The 17635-nt window shown below is 49.4% G+C and overlaps 1 protein-coding gene across 1 annotated transcript; it reads left to right on the forward strand.

Moving 5' to 3' along the window:
* Positions 1 to 4486: 4486 nt before the first annotated feature.
* LOC116909327 (asialoglycoprotein receptor 2-like) lies at positions 4487 to 16567 on the forward strand. Its single transcript, XM_032912867.1, is given in 8 exon segments — positions 4487 to 4616; positions 9168 to 9278; positions 9535 to 9630; positions 10220 to 10291; positions 10410 to 10496; positions 10584 to 10729; positions 16025 to 16131; positions 16373 to 16567. Coding segments are annotated over 8 exon segments (906 nt in total). The 3' UTR covers positions 16530 to 16567.
* Positions 16568 to 17635: the final 1068 nt, after the last annotated feature.

A 17635-nucleotide genomic window follows, 5' to 3' on the forward strand; every position in this document is an offset into this window, starting at 1 on the left:
AGTTCTCTTAACCACTAAGCCATCTCTCCGGCCCCAGCAGTTCACATTTCTTTCTTTTCTTTCTCTATCACCTTTTTTTTGGTGATAAAATATACATAAATTAATGCTGACTGTGGTGATGCACACCTTTAATCCCAGCATCAGAGGCAGAGGCCAGCAGATCTCTATGAGTTCAAGGCCGCCTGGTCTATGTAGTAAGTTCTAGGCCAGCCAAAGCTATGTAGAGAACCTTTCTCTCAAATTCTATCTATTTATGTATCTATCTATGTTTCTATGTATCTATGTATCTATCTATCTACTCACCTACCTATCATCCATCCATCCATCCATCCATCTATCACCATATCTCTATATAAATAAATCATTAAATTTCCTACTACCTTTGTTTTTGAGACAGGGACTTGCTATGTAGCCCTGCTTGCATTACCGCTCACAGTGACCCTACCGCATCAGTCTCCTGGTGTGTGACACTTGAATCGAAGTCATTTTTAAGTGTTCAGCGTGGCACACTGACCATATTGATATCAGCCACCAACTGCCAATCTGTAGAGTGTTTTCAAGCAACAGAAGTGAAGCCCTATAACCCGCTAAGCAACTTTCTTTTCTTGCTCTTTAAGCCCAGATAATGGCTGCCCTACACTTGATCTCAGCCAAAAGGCCGAGAAGTGAGGATGATCGCTGCTCTGTCTGTTGGACTGCCTGAAGCCCCTCATACAAAAGAAGTCAGCTCATCCTGTTCATCCCAACAAAACTCTGTCCCTTTACAGTGTGAGGACCGAGGTGGATTTTGTCAGAGAAAGTGGCCGGCTCTTCAAACTGTAGATCAAGCTGGGAGAAGAAAGCGAACGTTTGCATTTTCTTCTTCGACTTTAGAAACCCCGTCTTGAAGAATAAAAATAACCAAGAAGGAATTGAGGGGGTGGGAGGAGATCACTGATTCGTAGCTTCCACATTGTAGCAAGGCATCTTCAGCCCTCCACAGCTGATGCGAGTCTCTGACTGAAGCTGTCTAGTGGGTTAAAACTCATTCAGTAAAAGCTGCCTGCTGCCGCCCCGCCCTCCCGGCTTTCTGTCTCAAACTTCGTGGTTAGCAGTTCCTGGGGAAAGGAACTAAAAGACATGAGCTGTGAAACTTAGTCTGAAGTGGCTTTTCTCTTACAGAATGCGGGTCATCTGACGACCCCACGGAGCAGCAGGATGTACACCAACTGTCACAAAACACATAGCCGACTTCTCTTCATTCACCGAAAGACGAAGCATAAGTTTCATTTAATTCGCAGAAAGCAGCATGGTTTTTTAAAGTTTAAAAAATGATTTATGTGTAGGTGTTATGCCTCCCCGTATATCTGGGCATTGTGTATGTGCAGTCTCTCAGGAGGCCAGAAGTGCTTGTCAGAGGCCCTGGAATTTGGAGCTACAGACAGTTGTGAGTCACCATGTGGCTGCTGGGGAATCGAACCTGGGTCCTCTAGGAAGAGGAACCAGTCCTCTGAAACACTGAACCATCTCTCTAGCTTTCCAGAGCATTAGAGGAACTGGCCTAGGAGATGAAAGATAATGGTTATTGTTAAGCTATTCTGGCAGAAGGAAAAGGAAAGCATCCCCACAGTCACTAGGGTGACTCTGGAATCTGGATGTGTGGCTCAGAATGTGTTCTGCCGATCGCAGTCCCCATCATAAGTTTTCCTCCCCATAAAAGCCATGTCATGGACCTGCATTCTCTAAGACGGCTCTCATAGGCAATAGCTCTTCCCGCCGTCCAGCCTTTGAGTAAAAATGACTCTTTCCTCCAAGTCTCATGTCCGGAGAACTGGCTTTTGAATGGTAGTCAGAATTGGGTCCAGTACCACATTCTCAACTGATTTATTTTGGCTCTGGTTTTAGAGTTTTGATCCATGATAAGTTTACTGATTTGGAGCCATGGTGAGGAGACGGTACATTATGGCAGAGGATGTGCACGCGGTAAGGCTGCTTGGCTCCTGACGGTAAAGTGAGAGGAAAGAGCTGGGATTTCACAGTCTCCTTGTGAAGGCTTGCCTCCCCACACTGAAACACGCTCTTCCGTGTCCCAGCAGGCACCTCTCTTACAATTTACATATTCTAATAGTGTTCTAATCTGGGGGCCAAGCCTTTGACACATGGCTTTTGGGGGAACAGTTCAGATCCAAACTAGATCAGCTACCTGTACCAAGTCACCTGATCTCTTTTCTTCCAGAGGCAAATGTATTGCGCTCATAGGGTGTTGGGTTGTGAGGGTTAAATGAGAAAACCTTATTTATATAGATTGTGTGTGTGTGTGTGTGCGCGTGTGTGTGCTCGCACACATGCATGGCACACGTGTGTATGTGGGGTACATGCACTTGTGCCAGCGAGAATGGAGGCGGGAGGTTGACTTTTAGTATTTTTCCGATTACTCTCCTATTATTTCTTTCTTTCTTTCTTTTTTTTTTTCCAGAGCTGGGGACCGAACCCAGGGCCTTGCGCTTGCTAGGCAAGTGCTCTACCACTGAGCCAAATCCCCAACCTCTCCTATTATTTCTTATTTGAGGCAGAGTCTCTCTGAACCCAGAGCTTGTTGCTTGGTCACACTGGTCCCATGGATCTGCCCTTCTCTGCCTCTTCCCCAGTGCTGGCAACATAGGTGCGTGCTGCTGTGCCTGGCTTCTTATACGGGAGCTGGGGTCACGAACTCAAGTCCTCGTGCTTATGAAGTGAGCCTTTTACCCAGCGAGTCATCTTCCCAGTCTCTGTAGAGCCTGTGTAGCACTCGCAGGCGTGAGGAGAGATGTTGTGTCCTTGCACTTAGTGTGGTGCTGGGGTCATGACTTCCATGTTTTGAAGAAACACTGTGGAGTGGGAGTAGAGACCGCAGCTGGGTAATGGGCAGAGAGGGACAGGTTGGAGCGCTCGGTCCTAAGTGGGATCTCTTCGTCAGAGCCCCCTCCACTAAAAGGAGGAAGTGGACTATGGTCCCACTCCTAACCCAGGAGCCATTTGCAATTGAAACCCACTAGCAAAAGGAAATCAGTTTTCTATGATGGGTACGTCAACCTCCCTCCAGGGCCAGGGGTCATTGGCCAGCAGGAAAGAAACTTGGCTGTGGTATTTGTTTGTTTGTTTTGTTGTAGTTTTTAATGGGATTTTTTTTTTGCCTTTTTTTCTGGTCTTGCTGGTCCTTTGCTTGTTTGTTCGATAGTCTGTCTGTCTGTCTTTCTTTTCTTCCTTCCTTCCTTCCTTCCATCCTTCTTTCCTTCCTTCCTTCCTTCCTTCCTTCCTTCCTTCCTTCCTTCCTTCCTTCCTTTGAGAGAGAGGAGAACCTGGGGAGGAGTAATGGAGCGTGAAGAGGCTGGAGATGGGGGCCTGGTGCTGAGCACCTAGAAGGCTGTGTGCCAGGGTCACAGGCTCAGATTGGGCAAGAACAGGGAACGGATCTGTAGGTCACTCCGCTCCTGGTCAGAGATATTTGGAGAAATCAACTGTTCTGGAAAATAAAGAGGCAGGAAGTGAAACAGGGGAGGGATAGAGAGGAAACTGCGGACTGTGTCCTGGTCCTCCACATCTGCATCCCTGCTCCCCTTCCGACATGGTGTAATGAAGGGCGAGATGACGTGTGTGTGCGCGTGTGCGTGTGCGCGCATGAGTGTGTGTGTGTGTGTGTGTATGTGTGTGTGTGTGTGAGAGAGAGAGAGAGAGAGAGAGAGAGAGAGAGAGAGAGGAAGAGAGAGTGTGTGTGTGTGTGGTGTATGTGGTGTGTGTGTGTTTGTGTGTGTGTGTGTGGTGTATGTGGTGTGTGTGTGTGTGTGTGTGTGTGGTGTTGTTCAAGGAGACCTTATGTACGAGGAGATCTCCTGTCTCCCTCCTCTGGTTGTAAGAACAGAAACATGTCCCCTACCCCCACTACTCACTGCTCGAGTTCCAACCGTGTTTCTATTTCTATTTACTGTCCAAAGTCCCAGAGGCAGGAGGTGACAGTTTAGATGGACTTAGACATTCAGACAGGCCTCTTGCCTAGATCAGCCCCCTCCTCCTTCTCGCCTAGCACCACTGGTCCTGCTGTCCCAGGTTTAACCCCTCTTTCTCCTTGGGCTCGGGCTGCCTCCGGAAGCCAGAGTCAGCTCTCTATACATTTAACAGGTAACTGAGGTAGTGGGAGGCCGGTGGGACTGGGGACGCCTAGAGCTATAAACAAGCATGATTTAGGGACTCTGAGAGGAGGGACGAGAGGAGGTTGTGTAGTCTGCTCTGTGAGAGTGTGGAAGGCAGGCTGTGGCCTCAGTAACAGCCAGGCCACCTCCTGGGAAGGAAAGAGCCTCCAGTAATTCGTGTCTTTTCCCAAACGAGTCTCTGACCTCTCAGCCACTCTCCTTGAGCTACCCAGGTCCTCTATGTCCTTCCACAGGAATTCAAGTCTTAGCACAAACCCAAATTCTAGCTCTAAGGCAATCTCAATTCAGTCCCAGATCTGTCTCCAGCCTGAGGGCCCATCATGGAGAAGGACTTTCAAGACATCCAGCAGCTGGACTCTGAGGAAAACGACCATCAGCTCATTGGCGATGAGGAACAAGGCTCTCATGTGCAGAATCTTAGGACAGAAAATCCACGTTGGGGAGGCAAGTGTCCAGTTTCTGGGGCCTCTCTGGGATCCTTGTCTCAGCTGCCAACTCCTCTCTCTCTCTGTGAGGACTCTCTCACTCTGAATCAGTGACCAGGGTGCTCCTGAGTCTGTCCTACTCGGGGTCATTACTGCTTGATGAAGCACCGTGACTAAAGCGACTTGGAGAGGGAAGGGCTTATTGGGCTTCTACTCCAACACCACAGTTCCTTATTGAAGGACAGGAACTCACACAGGGCAGGAAGCTGGAGGCGGGAGCTGATGTAGAGATCACGGAGTAGAGCTGCTTACTGGCTTGCTCCTCATGGCTGGCTCAGGCTGCTTTATTATAGAACCCAGAACCACTAGCCCAGAGATAGCCCCACCCACAATGGGCTGGGCCCTTCCCCATCAATCACCTAGTAAGCAAATACCCTACAGGTTTGCCTACAGCCACATAGTATGGAGGCATTTTCTCAGTGGAGGCTTCCCCCTTTCTGATGACTCTAGCTTGTGTCGAGTTGACCCTCTGCATGTGAGCTGCTGATACCTCGGAGTGAAGGGTCCCAAGAAAAGGGTATGCTAAGGAGTGAGGGAACACCTGAGAGCTAGGGATGAGTCTTCCCCCGACTGCATGTGTGTGTGCATGTGTGCATGTATGCATGTGCATGTACATGTGTGCATGTGTGCATGTGGGTATATGTGTGTGCAGTGTGGAAGTACATGTGTGCATGTACATGTATGCATATATGTGTGCATGTGTGCATGTGAGTGTATATGTGTGTACAGTGTGGAAGTACATGTGTGCATGTGCATGTATGTGCCTAGGAGGAATGCAGCCCCCAGGACTGGGGTGCGGCAATGAGTTGGGTGTGGAAATGTGCACAGAGAGACCCCGGTGATTCCCACTTTTTTTCTGCCTGAATCTTCTTCTTGCACATTTTGAACACAAGCCCCTCATGATTGTGAAAAGCTTTTAGGGTAAGAGAGATCCTGCCCCGGGCTAGTTACCCAGTGTGTTCCAGACACTGTAGTTTCATCTCAGAAGAAACCTGGGATTTACACCTCTCTGTCACATCTCTAATGTTTTACACGTGTGTGGTCCAGCCACAGCATCTATGTCAGCATCCTGTCTGTGCTAGCATCTGTGTCGCTTCTGAGTCCTGTTCAGAAGATCCTGGGATCTCATTTTGAGGAGATTCATTTATTGCTTATTTATTTTTGATACTGCGATTCGAACCCAGGGCCTTGCACATACAGGCAAGAGTTGGATCACCGAGACCCCTGCCTGCTCTGTCAGTCTGTCCGTCTCCTTAGTTTGAGGTTTTCTTTCTATTTTGTTTTGTGACAACTGGATGCTGAGCACCGTGAGTTCTGTCTTGCTGGGTGCTGGGTGCTGGGTGCTGGGTGCTGGGTGCTGGGTGCTGGGTGCTGGGTGCTGGGTGCTGGGTGCTGGGTGCTGGGTGCTGAGTGCTTTTATTTTTATGTTAAAAACTTTTTTAATTGGATATTTTTAATTTCCATTTCAAATGTTATTCCCTTTCCCGGTTTTGCAGCCATTCCCAGCCAATAAGCCCCCTATCCCATACCCCCCTTCGTCTATAAAGGGTTCCCCCTCCCCAACCACCCCACATTCCCCTAAACTGGGAGGTCCAGCCTTGGCAAGACCAAGGACTTCTTCTTCCATTGGTGCCCAACAAGGCCATCCTCTGCTACATGTGCAGTTGGAGCCCAGGGTCAGTCCATGTATAGTCTTTGGGTAGTGGTTTAGTCCCTGAGAGCTCTGATTGGTTGGCATTGTTGTTCTTAGGGGGTTGCAAGCTCCTTCAGCTCCTTCAATCCTTTCTCTAATCCTCCAGTGGGGACCCCCTTCTCAGTTCAATGGTTTGCTGCGAGCATTCACCTCTGCTAGCATGCTCGGCTGGGCCTCTCAGGAGCCGTGTTTTTATACTCTGGTTAGTCTTTAGTTTTCTGGGATGCAGGAAAGTGGCTTAGGACCTGTCTGACTCTTTGCACCCTAACTGTTTTGGGTTTCAGGCTTTCAGGCTGTCTCCTCAACTTGGGGAGTCTGCTAGACTCTGTCCCAATTTCTCTTCTCTGTCCAGTGGCCTGCAAAGTTTCTCTAGGGCAGTGAGTAGTGAGCTGGGCAATTTGAGGACTCATTCATTTTCCTGGCTTTCAGGGATTAATGCTCTTCATGGCCTGATGTTCAGTGTCTTGAAAATTGTTCTTTAATATATACATATATATGTGTGTATGCATGCAAGTATATATATGTGCGTATGCATGTAGATGTATGTACGCATGAATGTGTATATATGTTTGTATATGTGTATACATGTATGTGTATGTATGTATACATGTATGTATACATATAGTGTATATATACATGTTTGTGTGTATATATGCATGCATGTATGTGTGTATATATGTGTGTTTTTTAATTAATTTTTTTCTAAAATAAGATTAAATCTGACAGCTTCTATTTTGTCTTGAGTAGAGCATTTCAAATATGCTTACACAGTACTTTCTGTTTTAATCCATATTTCCCAGAACAACTGAATCAGGTAGCTACTTTTTTTCATTGTCATCTTACACATGAAAAAATGAGGTCACTGAGAGACTGAATGATGCCAGACCTGACTGGTGGCTCAGCTGGTTTATTCCTGCTGGGCTGGCAGGGTCAGGGTCACAGGTAAGTTGGGAATCAGGAAGAGGGTTTCCTGCATGAACAGTCTAGCAGAAGCAGTCAGGGGTTCCGCTGTTGATTTTCAGCTGGGGAGATGGGTCGGAAAGCGCTTCTAGTTGGAGTATTCTATACCTTCCCATGATGCTCAGACAGAATGCGTCTGACTAGGAAACTTACAGGTATGTGTTGGCTCATGTTTCTTAAGTCTGGGAAGCCCAGCACTGAGGGCTGTGTCTGGCAGGGCCTTTTCATGTTTCATGCGTCAACCCAAAGCAAGAGAGCCCAGGGAGGGTGAATGGGACAGCAAAGGTGTGTGTGTGTGTGTGTGTGTGTGTGTGTGTGTGTGTGTGTGTGGTGTGTGTGTGGGTGTGTGTGTGTGTGTGTGTGTGTGTGTGTGTGTGTGTGTGTGTGTGTGTGTGTGTGTGTGTGTGTGTGTGTGTGTGTGTGTGTGTGTGTGTGTGTGTGTGTGTGTGTGTGTGTGTGTGTGTGTGTGTGTGTGAAGGGGACTGCAAAGAGGAAGCTTTTAGTAAGACTGCTATTTTGTGATGATGTCATTAATCCATTCAGGAGGGCAGAGCCTAACCACCTTTCATTCAGGTTCTCCCTCCCAACGGTGGTGCTCTGGGGATCATAATGAGGGGTACGGCCCCATCACAACAGAGAGGAACACAGGTTTCAGGAGGGCGTCAGGGGAGGTGAGAGCCAGGGAAGGTTGTGCTTAAGGGCTTGGGATTGAGGAAAACTCTAGGTTAAGTTGGGGTCCTAAGTACGGCTGCCATGGAGGGAGGTGAGAGCATTGGTATGGAAAGGTGGAATTCTGGATAGCCACTCACAGAGGCAAACATCTGACTCAGTTACAGCAGTAGGAAATGACCTCGGGATGATGTGACCTCCAGGATGCGGGGTTGCTTGGGCATGGTGGTACTGAGACGGGGAAGGCTACAGAGGAGCCTGAGTGCAGGTGGATGGTACAAAAGCATGGGAGGGGCTGGGAGATGAGTCCCTCCCCTGGTCCAGGAGAGGCAAGCCGGTTCATGTAGGTGAAGATGTTGGTGTGTAACAGTGTGTGGATGTCTGTGAGTGTGAGCATGTGAGCACATGTGTTAGACTGGCAAGAGGAAGCACGGGTGTGGGGGTCAGCAGGCAGGAGAGGTGACTGCGGGAAGATGGGGAGGCTACAGGGACAGCGCACCGGTGACATTTAGTTTCTGGGGATGGGGACAGGGGTGGTGGGAGTTGGGGGGGAGGTTTTGATTTGGAGGAGATGAGTAAAGTAGGTGGCCCGCACAATGGCTTTTGGGTCTGTGCTTTACAGTGGGGTAAGCTGGACTGCATAATCCCACCGGAAGTGTGAAGGAATGGGTTGTTTAGGATTGGGCTTGTGGGAGGGGGCATAAGGGTATTGACTAAGGGGAGCACATGACCTAGTCTGTCAACACTCCATTCTGAAGGGACAGGGGCTGGGGAAGGTCAGAGGTGATCTGTGGGTCTCTGACTCATGGGCAGGAAGAAAAACCACGTAGACCTCCTTTTGTAGGGTGTTTAGAAAAGGCCAGTTCTGCATCCTGGTCTTCTCTATGTTCCCCTGTTCCCAGGTGTAAGATCTCATCTGTGTGCACAGTTGGTAAATCTTATGTCACGTGCATGTGAGTGCTTGCCCATGCACATGTGGGTGCATGTGTGTAATTTTATGTGTGTATGAGAGAGAGTGTGTGTATGTAGGCTCAAAATCCATCTAATTTCCTCATCCCACACTGATTTTCCCTTTTGCCTAGCCTGTGCCTCCTCAGACTTCTGTGCCCCTGTCCCCCCTTCTGTGTCTTGGTCTCAGTGTCTAGTCTTCTGGAATTGTTTCCTGACTACCTCCCTCCCCCACCGCCCCCACAGGACCTTCCAGGCCCTTTCCACAGCGCCTCTGCTCCAAGTTCCGCCTCAGTCTGCTCGCCCTGGGCTTCAACATTCTCCTGTTGGTGGTCATCTGTGTGGTTTCATCCCAAAGTGAGGTCATGGCCTGGGAGGGATGAGGCAAGGATGGAGAAGTGCTCTGGGGAGTGTCTGGGCAGAGGGGAGGAAGGGAAGGAGAGGTAGAGGCACCCTGGGGGCAGGTTCTGGGTGCAGTGGTGATCAGTGGTGGGGTAGCGAGATGAATGGCGGTAGAAGTGATGGGTGACGTGAGGTCAGTCACATGCGTAGTGATGTGGACACACTGTGACACAGCTGCACACCCATCTGGTTCCAAATGTCTCCTGACAAGGCATGCAGCTGCAAAAGGAGTTCTGGACCCTGAAAGAAACCTTGAGCAACTTCTCCACCACCACCCTGATGGAGTTCAAGGCTCTGGACTCCCACGGTGAGTTGGGCAGGGTAGCTGGCCCTTGTTCATCGTGCAGATTTGATGGGCGTGGTTCTGGGGGTTGCAGCAGGAGTGTGCTCACAGGCTGTGGGGACGAAAACCTGCGGAGAGGAGCAATCCAACCAGAGGGATAGGCAAGGCTTTTGGCAACATGGGCCCTGACCTAAGGAGGTTGGGCAATGAGTCTGGGCAGGAGGTGACATGGTGGCGATTAGTCCTAGGCAGAGACAAGCAGAAGCCATGATGTCTGGGAGGTGTAGAAGGCCACTACATCTTAACTGTGTACACTTTTAGTGTGACAGGAGGTGGTGAATGACAGGCAGTGGTGAGGGGTCAGAGATATGGAGGGGCCAGGCCACAATACAAGCTGTGTGGACTGAGTGGGGCTTGGCTTGAGAACATGGAGATCCAGTGAAGGAGTTTAAACAGCACAGTGGCCTCGCTCGGGTGAGGTGGGAGTCTGGGTGGTAGATAAGTAGCATATGGGACAAGGTAGTGGACTCTTAGGGACACCCAGGCATGTGCAGCAGAAAAGCACTTAGGAGTCAGACTGATGGGGAAGCCAATTATCATCCCTCTTTTTCAGGAGGTAGCAGGAATGACAACTTGACTTCCTGGGAAACCATACTGGAGAAAAAGCATAAGGACCTAAAAGCAGGTCGGAGATTCCCCTCCCACACCTTTCTGGGCCATCGTGATGTGTTGTATGCCGTGCGTACGTGTGCTTCCCCAGAGCCATGTGTCTGCTGCATCTCTGCCGTGTGCTTGTCCCTTAGACCACTCCACGCTGCTCTTCCACCTGAAGCACTTCCCACTGGATCTGCGAACCCTGACCTGTCAGCTGGCGTTCTTCCTGAGCAACGGTAGGGTAGGGACAGGGAAGTCTCAGTTTCAGTGTGGCAGTCTCCTCCAGCCGGATCTCAGTTCCCTCTCTTCTTCTCTTCCTTCAGGCACAGAATGCTGCCCCATTAACTGGGTGGAGTTTGGCGGAAGCTGCTACTGGTTTTCTCGGGATGGGCTCACCTGGGCTGAGGCTGACCAGTACTGCCAGATGGAGAATGCCCATCTGCTGGTCATCAACTCCAGGGAGGAGCAGGTGAGGAAATCTGTAGGTAGGTTTGATCAAGTGGCCTGACCAAGTCTTTGTACTGACCTATTATTATTTACTTTAAATTCTTCTTCTTCTTCTTCTTCTTCTTCTTCTTCTTCTTCTTCTTCTTCTTCTTCTTCTTCTTCTTCTTCTTCTTCTTCTTCTTCTTCTTCTTCTTCCTCCTCCTCCTCCTCCTCCTCCTCCTCCTCCTCCTCCAACTCCTCCTCCTCCTCTTCCTCCTCCTCCTCTTCTTCCCCTTCCTCTTCCCCCTTCTTCCCCTTCCTCCTCCTCCCCTTCTCCCCTCCTCTTCCTCTTCCTCCTCTTCTTCCTCTTCATTTTAAAAACCAATGAGTCCAATTAGTGATACCAGTACACGCATGGGTATAGAGTCATCCATTGAAGCATGGGCATCTAATGGGGGGTGGCTTAGGTGTGTTTCTGGACATGACAGCTGTTGCACACACGAACACACAGTGGCTGTGGTTGCACTCACAAGACCTGAATAAGATCAAGCCAGAATCCCAGGATGGAGGAAAGCCTTGGATGAAGGACCATTGGCAGCTGGCTGCTGGGTGAGGAAGGAGCAGTTTTCTCCCTGGGCGCATTTCTCATTTGTAACCTAAAGAAGAGTACAGAAGAGTGTGGTAGGGGTCCTGATGGCTCATGGTGGAACAGTAACTGGTCCTAAGAGGTGGGAGCCAGGAATCAGGAGTGGCATGAAGCCGGGGACAGGTGACCAAGTGATGCTGAGTCTGATAGAATGCTGGCCAAGATGACTTTAAGGCTAGAGCTTGGGAGCCGATCCAGTGCAGGGACTGAGAGTCCCTTCTGGCTGTATAGGTTGTAGGCGGTGGCAAAAGGAACAGAATGGGAAGACTTAAATGGCTCCCTGCAGTGGGTCCTTGGGTCCTCATTGACCATAAGTGTCCTGTGTCTTCCTTCCCCACTACCATTCCCAGATAATGACCAAAGTTCATGGTGGGAAACCAATCCGTTAGAGTGGGCGGAGCAGTTTCTCACAAGGAGGGTAATAATGATAGCGTTTACAGCAGCACCTACCACAGCCTGGACATGTTCATGAGTTCATTCATGTCTTTAGCCCTTAAAATCTCATTGGGTGGGCACCAGGGAAGACAGAGGTTAAGTAATGTGCCAAGGAGCCAGCAAGTCATGATGCAGTCAGGGTGGAGACCCACCTGGCCTCTGGTCAGTGTTTTCACTACCGTTTACAGTGCTGAAGCAATGAAGCCATTTGGTGCGGAAGTCAGAATATATTTCCTATTTGCTGTCTGTCAGGCTGTGCAAGTGATTTTCATGGTAATTTCAAACATATTTTTTTCTTTCTTTCTTTTTTTTTTTCGGAGCTGGGGACCGAACCCAGGGCCTTGCGCTTGCTAGGCAAGCGCTCTACCACTGAGCTAAATCCCCAACCTCAAACATATTTTGATTTACTGATCAGACTGGAGTTGGCTAGTGTTTCGTTAACTTTGACATAGGAAAACATCGGCTTTATGTAATGCAGCTGGAGTTGGCTCACGAGTCCACGATCCCAACTTTTCGGTGGACCATGCTGTCATCCTTCTGAAGGTCCCACTTAAGGCCTCTCTGCCTTGGCCTCATCTCTGGCTGGCAGACAGGTGTGGCCCTTGGCTTTATTTAGTCTCTCTCCATTATTCAGTGCCAACCCTTTTTGGATCTCTGTTTTAGATTAGTGGTTTTCGACCCTGGGGACCAAATGTCAACAACCCCTGCCTCTTACTTGCAAACATTCTGATTTAGTCCACGGCTCGTGTTAGGATTGCTCGGCAGAGCGCTGCCAGGAACCAGGAAGGTTAAGAGGTTTATCCCACCAAGTGTTCGGCACTGTGGTTTTGATTAAGAAAAAAATTTAACAAGAGTGAAAATTTTCAGTGTTTAGGAGGACCATGAGGAAGCTTTTTCTCATTCCTTCCTCTCCCTCTGCCTCTGCCCTACCTCAAATGCTCCTCCAACCCTTCCCTGACTTCGGTCCCTTTCCTACTTTGGAGCTGAGGTCTTGTTTTGGTGTCCAGCCTGGCTTCAAACCCCGGGGTCAGGTGATCTTCCTCCTTCAGCCTCCTGAATACCTGAGATGATTTTAATAAGTAGATGTATCTTTCATATTTAGTTTTCAAGGTTTCTAATTACATGTATTTATTTAGGTGTGTGTGTGTGTGTGTGTGTGTGTGTGTGTGTGTGTGTGTGTGCGCGCACTCCTGTGTGGGAGTGCAGGGCCATGTGTGCATGTACTTGCCATTAACACAGAAGCTAGAGAGGATGTTGTGTGTCCCCTTCCAGCATCCTCTGCTTCTTCTTCCTAGGCAGGGTCTTTTTCTGACCCTGGAGGCTCATAATTTTGCTAGACTGAAAGCCTGGAAGTCTCAGACATTCTCTTATTTCTGGCCTGTTTCGTGAAACTTTACAAATCCATGTTAGCTCTAGAATCAGTAGCCACCCGTTCCTCCTGGCCCTGGTTCCCTGGGCTAGCTTGCCAAGCCACCCAAACCCATCCTTCCCGAGAACATCTACACCGACAGCCAATGACCGCTCCGCAGTCTCGTCCTCTCTCTTGCCCACCTAAATCGTCACAAATGAAAAGCACCAGAAAGCCTAAATATTTAATACCAGCCAGATTTGTGTCAGTAGATCTCCAACTCCAATACGTCTGTGCAAAGAGCACACAACTCAGTTATATTTATAAGCCGTACGCCTAGAATGGGCAGATTCACCCCTACACTGCTCTGTTCCCCAGCTGAGATCCCTTGCAACTGGTGACTTCTCCAGGTCACATGGTTCTGCTGCATCTCCCACCTCCTCTTCCTCTCTCTTCCTCTCTCTCTCCATCCTCTCTCTTCCTCCTTCCTCTCCCTCCTCTAAGACTTCCAGCCCCACCTTTCCTTTCCACCGCCCAATCACAGGCTCTAGCCTTTATCTGACCAGTTAAAATGGGGAGCAGGTTCACTCGGAATCACGTACAGGATCCGCTCCTTGCTCCTCGGCAGGATTAGCATCAAAATAAAAACAGCGCCAGGCAATCCACCACACTGGGCACTCTTGGAACCGCGGTTACAGGCATCTGTTGAGGAACGCCTGGCTTGTTATGTAGTTGCTGGATTCTGAACTCAGGTCCTTATGCTTACGGAGCAAATGTCCCTAACTACTGAGCCCGCTCTCTAGCCCCATCCCCCATCTTCACATTTGCTTGTGAGATGAGCTTGTTTTTCTTCCCACGGTGTTGTGGAAGATGAGTAGTTTGTTTTTAGTTACTGTAGTGGTGATGTATATAAAACTCTAAATGGAGGGCTGAGGTTTATTGGCTTCAAAAACTAAGTACAAGTGTCCAGAGAGATGGGCCAGCGATTTAAGAGCCACTGCTGTTCTTGCTGAGAGCTGTTCCCAGCACCCACATGAAGGCTCACAGCATCTGTAACTTCAGCTCCAAGAGACTCGATACCCATCCTCTCATCTCCTTGCGTACCAGGCACACGCACAGTGCACAGACGTCCATGCAGGAAAATGTATACTCATAAAATAAAATGAATAAAAATCTAAAAATTAAAAAAAAAAAACCCTAAGAGTTTACATAACTTTTCATATGAAAGATGGGAAAAGCATCTTTTTTCCCCCTGAGACAAGATCTCGTGTAGCTCAGGTTAGCCTTGAACTTGCTATGAGCCAGAGGAGCTCTTGAACTCCTGACCCTGTCTTTGCCTCCTGGTTCATGCTGGGCTGGTGGGAGTAGACTTAGGGATTCCTGCATGTTGGATGGGTGGGGTGCCAGCTGGGCTGCATCATCCACTCTAGCACAGGTCTCCTTAGGGTGCGTTGTCCTCAAAAAACAACGGTCAAAGGTCTGTGGAACGTGTGGCTTGTATGCTCAGCTGTCAGGGCTGGGCAGCCACTGCTGCTTGTGATGTCCACACCCGGCTTCCGCCCTGGGGGGAGGGGCAGGAGGTCCAGGACAGTTTCATTATTGTTACTGTTTCCAGTGTGCACACTTCCTTCTTATCCACCTAGGAAAGGGCAGATGGATGATCCGGATTGGTCCTCTAGCACTGTTTGATGACTCCCCCTCTCAGCCTCGGGCTCCAGGATGGGATTTTGATTGTATACATTTGTCTTAGTCATTCAGTTTCCTTGGTGATGCGATTAGAGACCACAGAGAGCATCAGGTAGCAGCAACTTGAACACCCTGTCTCCAGGTCCCTTTGCTCCATCCCTGTTGATATTTCTGAATCTGTGAAGTAGCCTCCCTGGCCCTTGCAGCTGCTTCTTCACACACGGGACATTGTCCTACATGTAGAATTCTAGATTTTATGGGCGCTGCTGTTCACAGATTCTGCTCTTGGATAAGAAACCATGGTCTCTGGAGAGTGTGAGGGGAATTGGACAGTTTTTCTCCAAATGCAGGTAGGGACTCTTCACATGCTATCAGAGGAGATTGTTAGAGTGTGTGCTGGTCAAACTGACCCTCTGCTTCCTTTATAAAACCAAGTGACCAATCATTTCCTTGCAACCATACAAAAACAATGGAACTTAGATTCCCAGGAGCAGCCACATATGTCAGAGCAAGTGGTTCTAGTCCTACGGAGCAATCTGTAAGCACAGGGATGTCTGCACGGAAGCCCCTGACAATTCCCCGACTCTAGGCTGGTTGCCTTCCATCCAAGCAGCTTTCTACCTTCAGTGGAAACTGTCAGACCCCATGTAACCAGGTCAAAATGCAGTTCTGGGTGGTGGGCCCGAGTATGGAAACGCTGGGACCTGGCAAACCTCAGGAAATGACATCAAAATCACAGCAAGAGGACGAGGGGCCAAGAGGGAGACAACTGAAAGCAAGGTGCTTCGTGGGTTCTGGGATCTGCGGTCCAGCAAGGGCAGGATCCCAGAGATGCTGTGTGCAGAAGATGGGGAGAAGATGGAGTTGCCATAACAACAGTGCTAGGAATGGAGTGAGAAGTGGGGCCAGACTGGAAACAGGATGGTTGTCACAAGCTACATACTGGTTGGCTTTCTAGGTAATAACTTTCTAATGACTACCTTGCAAAGGGAGTTACTATGGCACCAAACTTGGAAAGGTACTAAGGCTCAAGAGAGACGATCAGTACAAAGCACTTAGTGCAACACCCAGCCCAGTAAACGTTCATTTAGCCACTCCTGTGGAGGAGCAAGGACGAAGCTGCTGGTCGCTGGGCTTCAGCATGGGGCGGGCTGGAGTGTGGCTCCTCGATGCGCAGATGGATAAAGGATGAGGCAATTTGCTCTCCCGATTGTTTTTTCCAGGAATTCGTCGTAAAGCACAGGGGCGCGTTTCACATTTGGATAGGTCTCACCGACAAGGATGGCTCCTGGAAATGGGTGGATGGGACGGAATATAGAAGTAACTTCAAGTAAGTTACCTCCTGCATCTCCCTGTGAGTTTGCTCCAGGGACAGCCACCTGGTCTTTCACATCAAAGGGCTCCCATAGGGCCAGTTTCCCCAGTCTTCTTCTTCCCGACCCTGCTCCCCCATTTCAAAGCCTGTGCATCTTCAACCCTTAAACCCTTCCAAGGCTGTGCGTTTTTGAGGTGGGGGACTCTGGGGAGGTGGGGAGGCTGGACCTTGAGCTTTCTTTGGCTTACCTTCTTAGGAATTGGGCTTTCACTCAGCCAGATAACTGGCAGGGCCATGAAGAGGGGGGAAGTGAAGACTGTGCTGAAATCCTGTCAGATGGCCTCTGGAACGACAACTTCTGCCAGCAGGTGAACCGCTGGGCTTGTGAAAGGAAACGGGACATCACCTACTAGGAGTCTGCTCTACTATGTCTTCGTCACCCCTCCTCCCAACCCCCCCGCATCACTCACTAGGAGTCTGCTCTACTATGTCTTCGTCACCCCCCCCAAAATCACTCACTAGGAGTCTGCTCTACCATGTCTCTGCCCCACCCCATCACCACATCACCCCAACATTTTCACTGGGGATATTGAAGCAAGAAAGCGAGACAGAGTCCCAGGCATGAGGGGGTTATGGGAGAATGGAAAGGGGGTGGCTCTATGGTCTCACGCCTTAGGAAGACTGAGATTCCACCCCTCTTCACAACTTACTACAATTGTTATAAATTTCAACAATGGAGTAGGAAAGAAGAAAAGAAACAATACCAGAAACTCGTGTGGCCTGGTTATTTGGAACTACAAAAGAGGGAGGTGGCAGAGTCTGGAGGAGGCAAGGTCTGAGGCCTTGAAGGACATTCCTTCACACACCGACGTATCAAGCAGGAAGCAGGAACCTCAGTGGCTAGCATGGATGGACTGGGGCTGTGGGTACAACCTCAGAGGATCCTGGGGGAGGTGTGTTCTCTAAATTCAAAGTTTCAAGGTGTTCCCAACCTAGTTTTCAGGGAATGCCCTCACTCTAATCCAAGCCTCTGGAGGCGGAAGGCACACACATACAAACACACACACACACACACACGCACACACACACACACCACAAACACACATATGCACATACCACACACACAAACACACACACACAACAACAACACACAACCACACACACAAACACACCACACACACACACACAAACAAACACCACACACACAAACACACATACACACACACACACACACACACACACACACACACATAGACACACACACACACACACACACACACACACACACACACACACACACACACACACACACACACACACACACACACACACACACACACACACACACAAAAACACACACACACACACACACACACACATGCACACACACACACACACCACACACCAAGGTTCCCCTCCTCCCTCCACTTTGCCCTAGGGTAACCATTTCCAGTGTGTCCTCTCAGGGTGTTTTCTGTACACCCACGCATGCAATGCTACGTAGAATCAAGAGCTCCTT

The sequence above is a fragment of the Rattus rattus genome, chromosome 9 (assembly GCF_011064425.1).
Source record: "Rattus rattus isolate New Zealand chromosome 9, Rrattus_CSIRO_v1, whole genome shotgun sequence".
Taxonomy (NCBI): domain Eukaryota; kingdom Metazoa; phylum Chordata; class Mammalia; order Rodentia; family Muridae; genus Rattus; species Rattus rattus.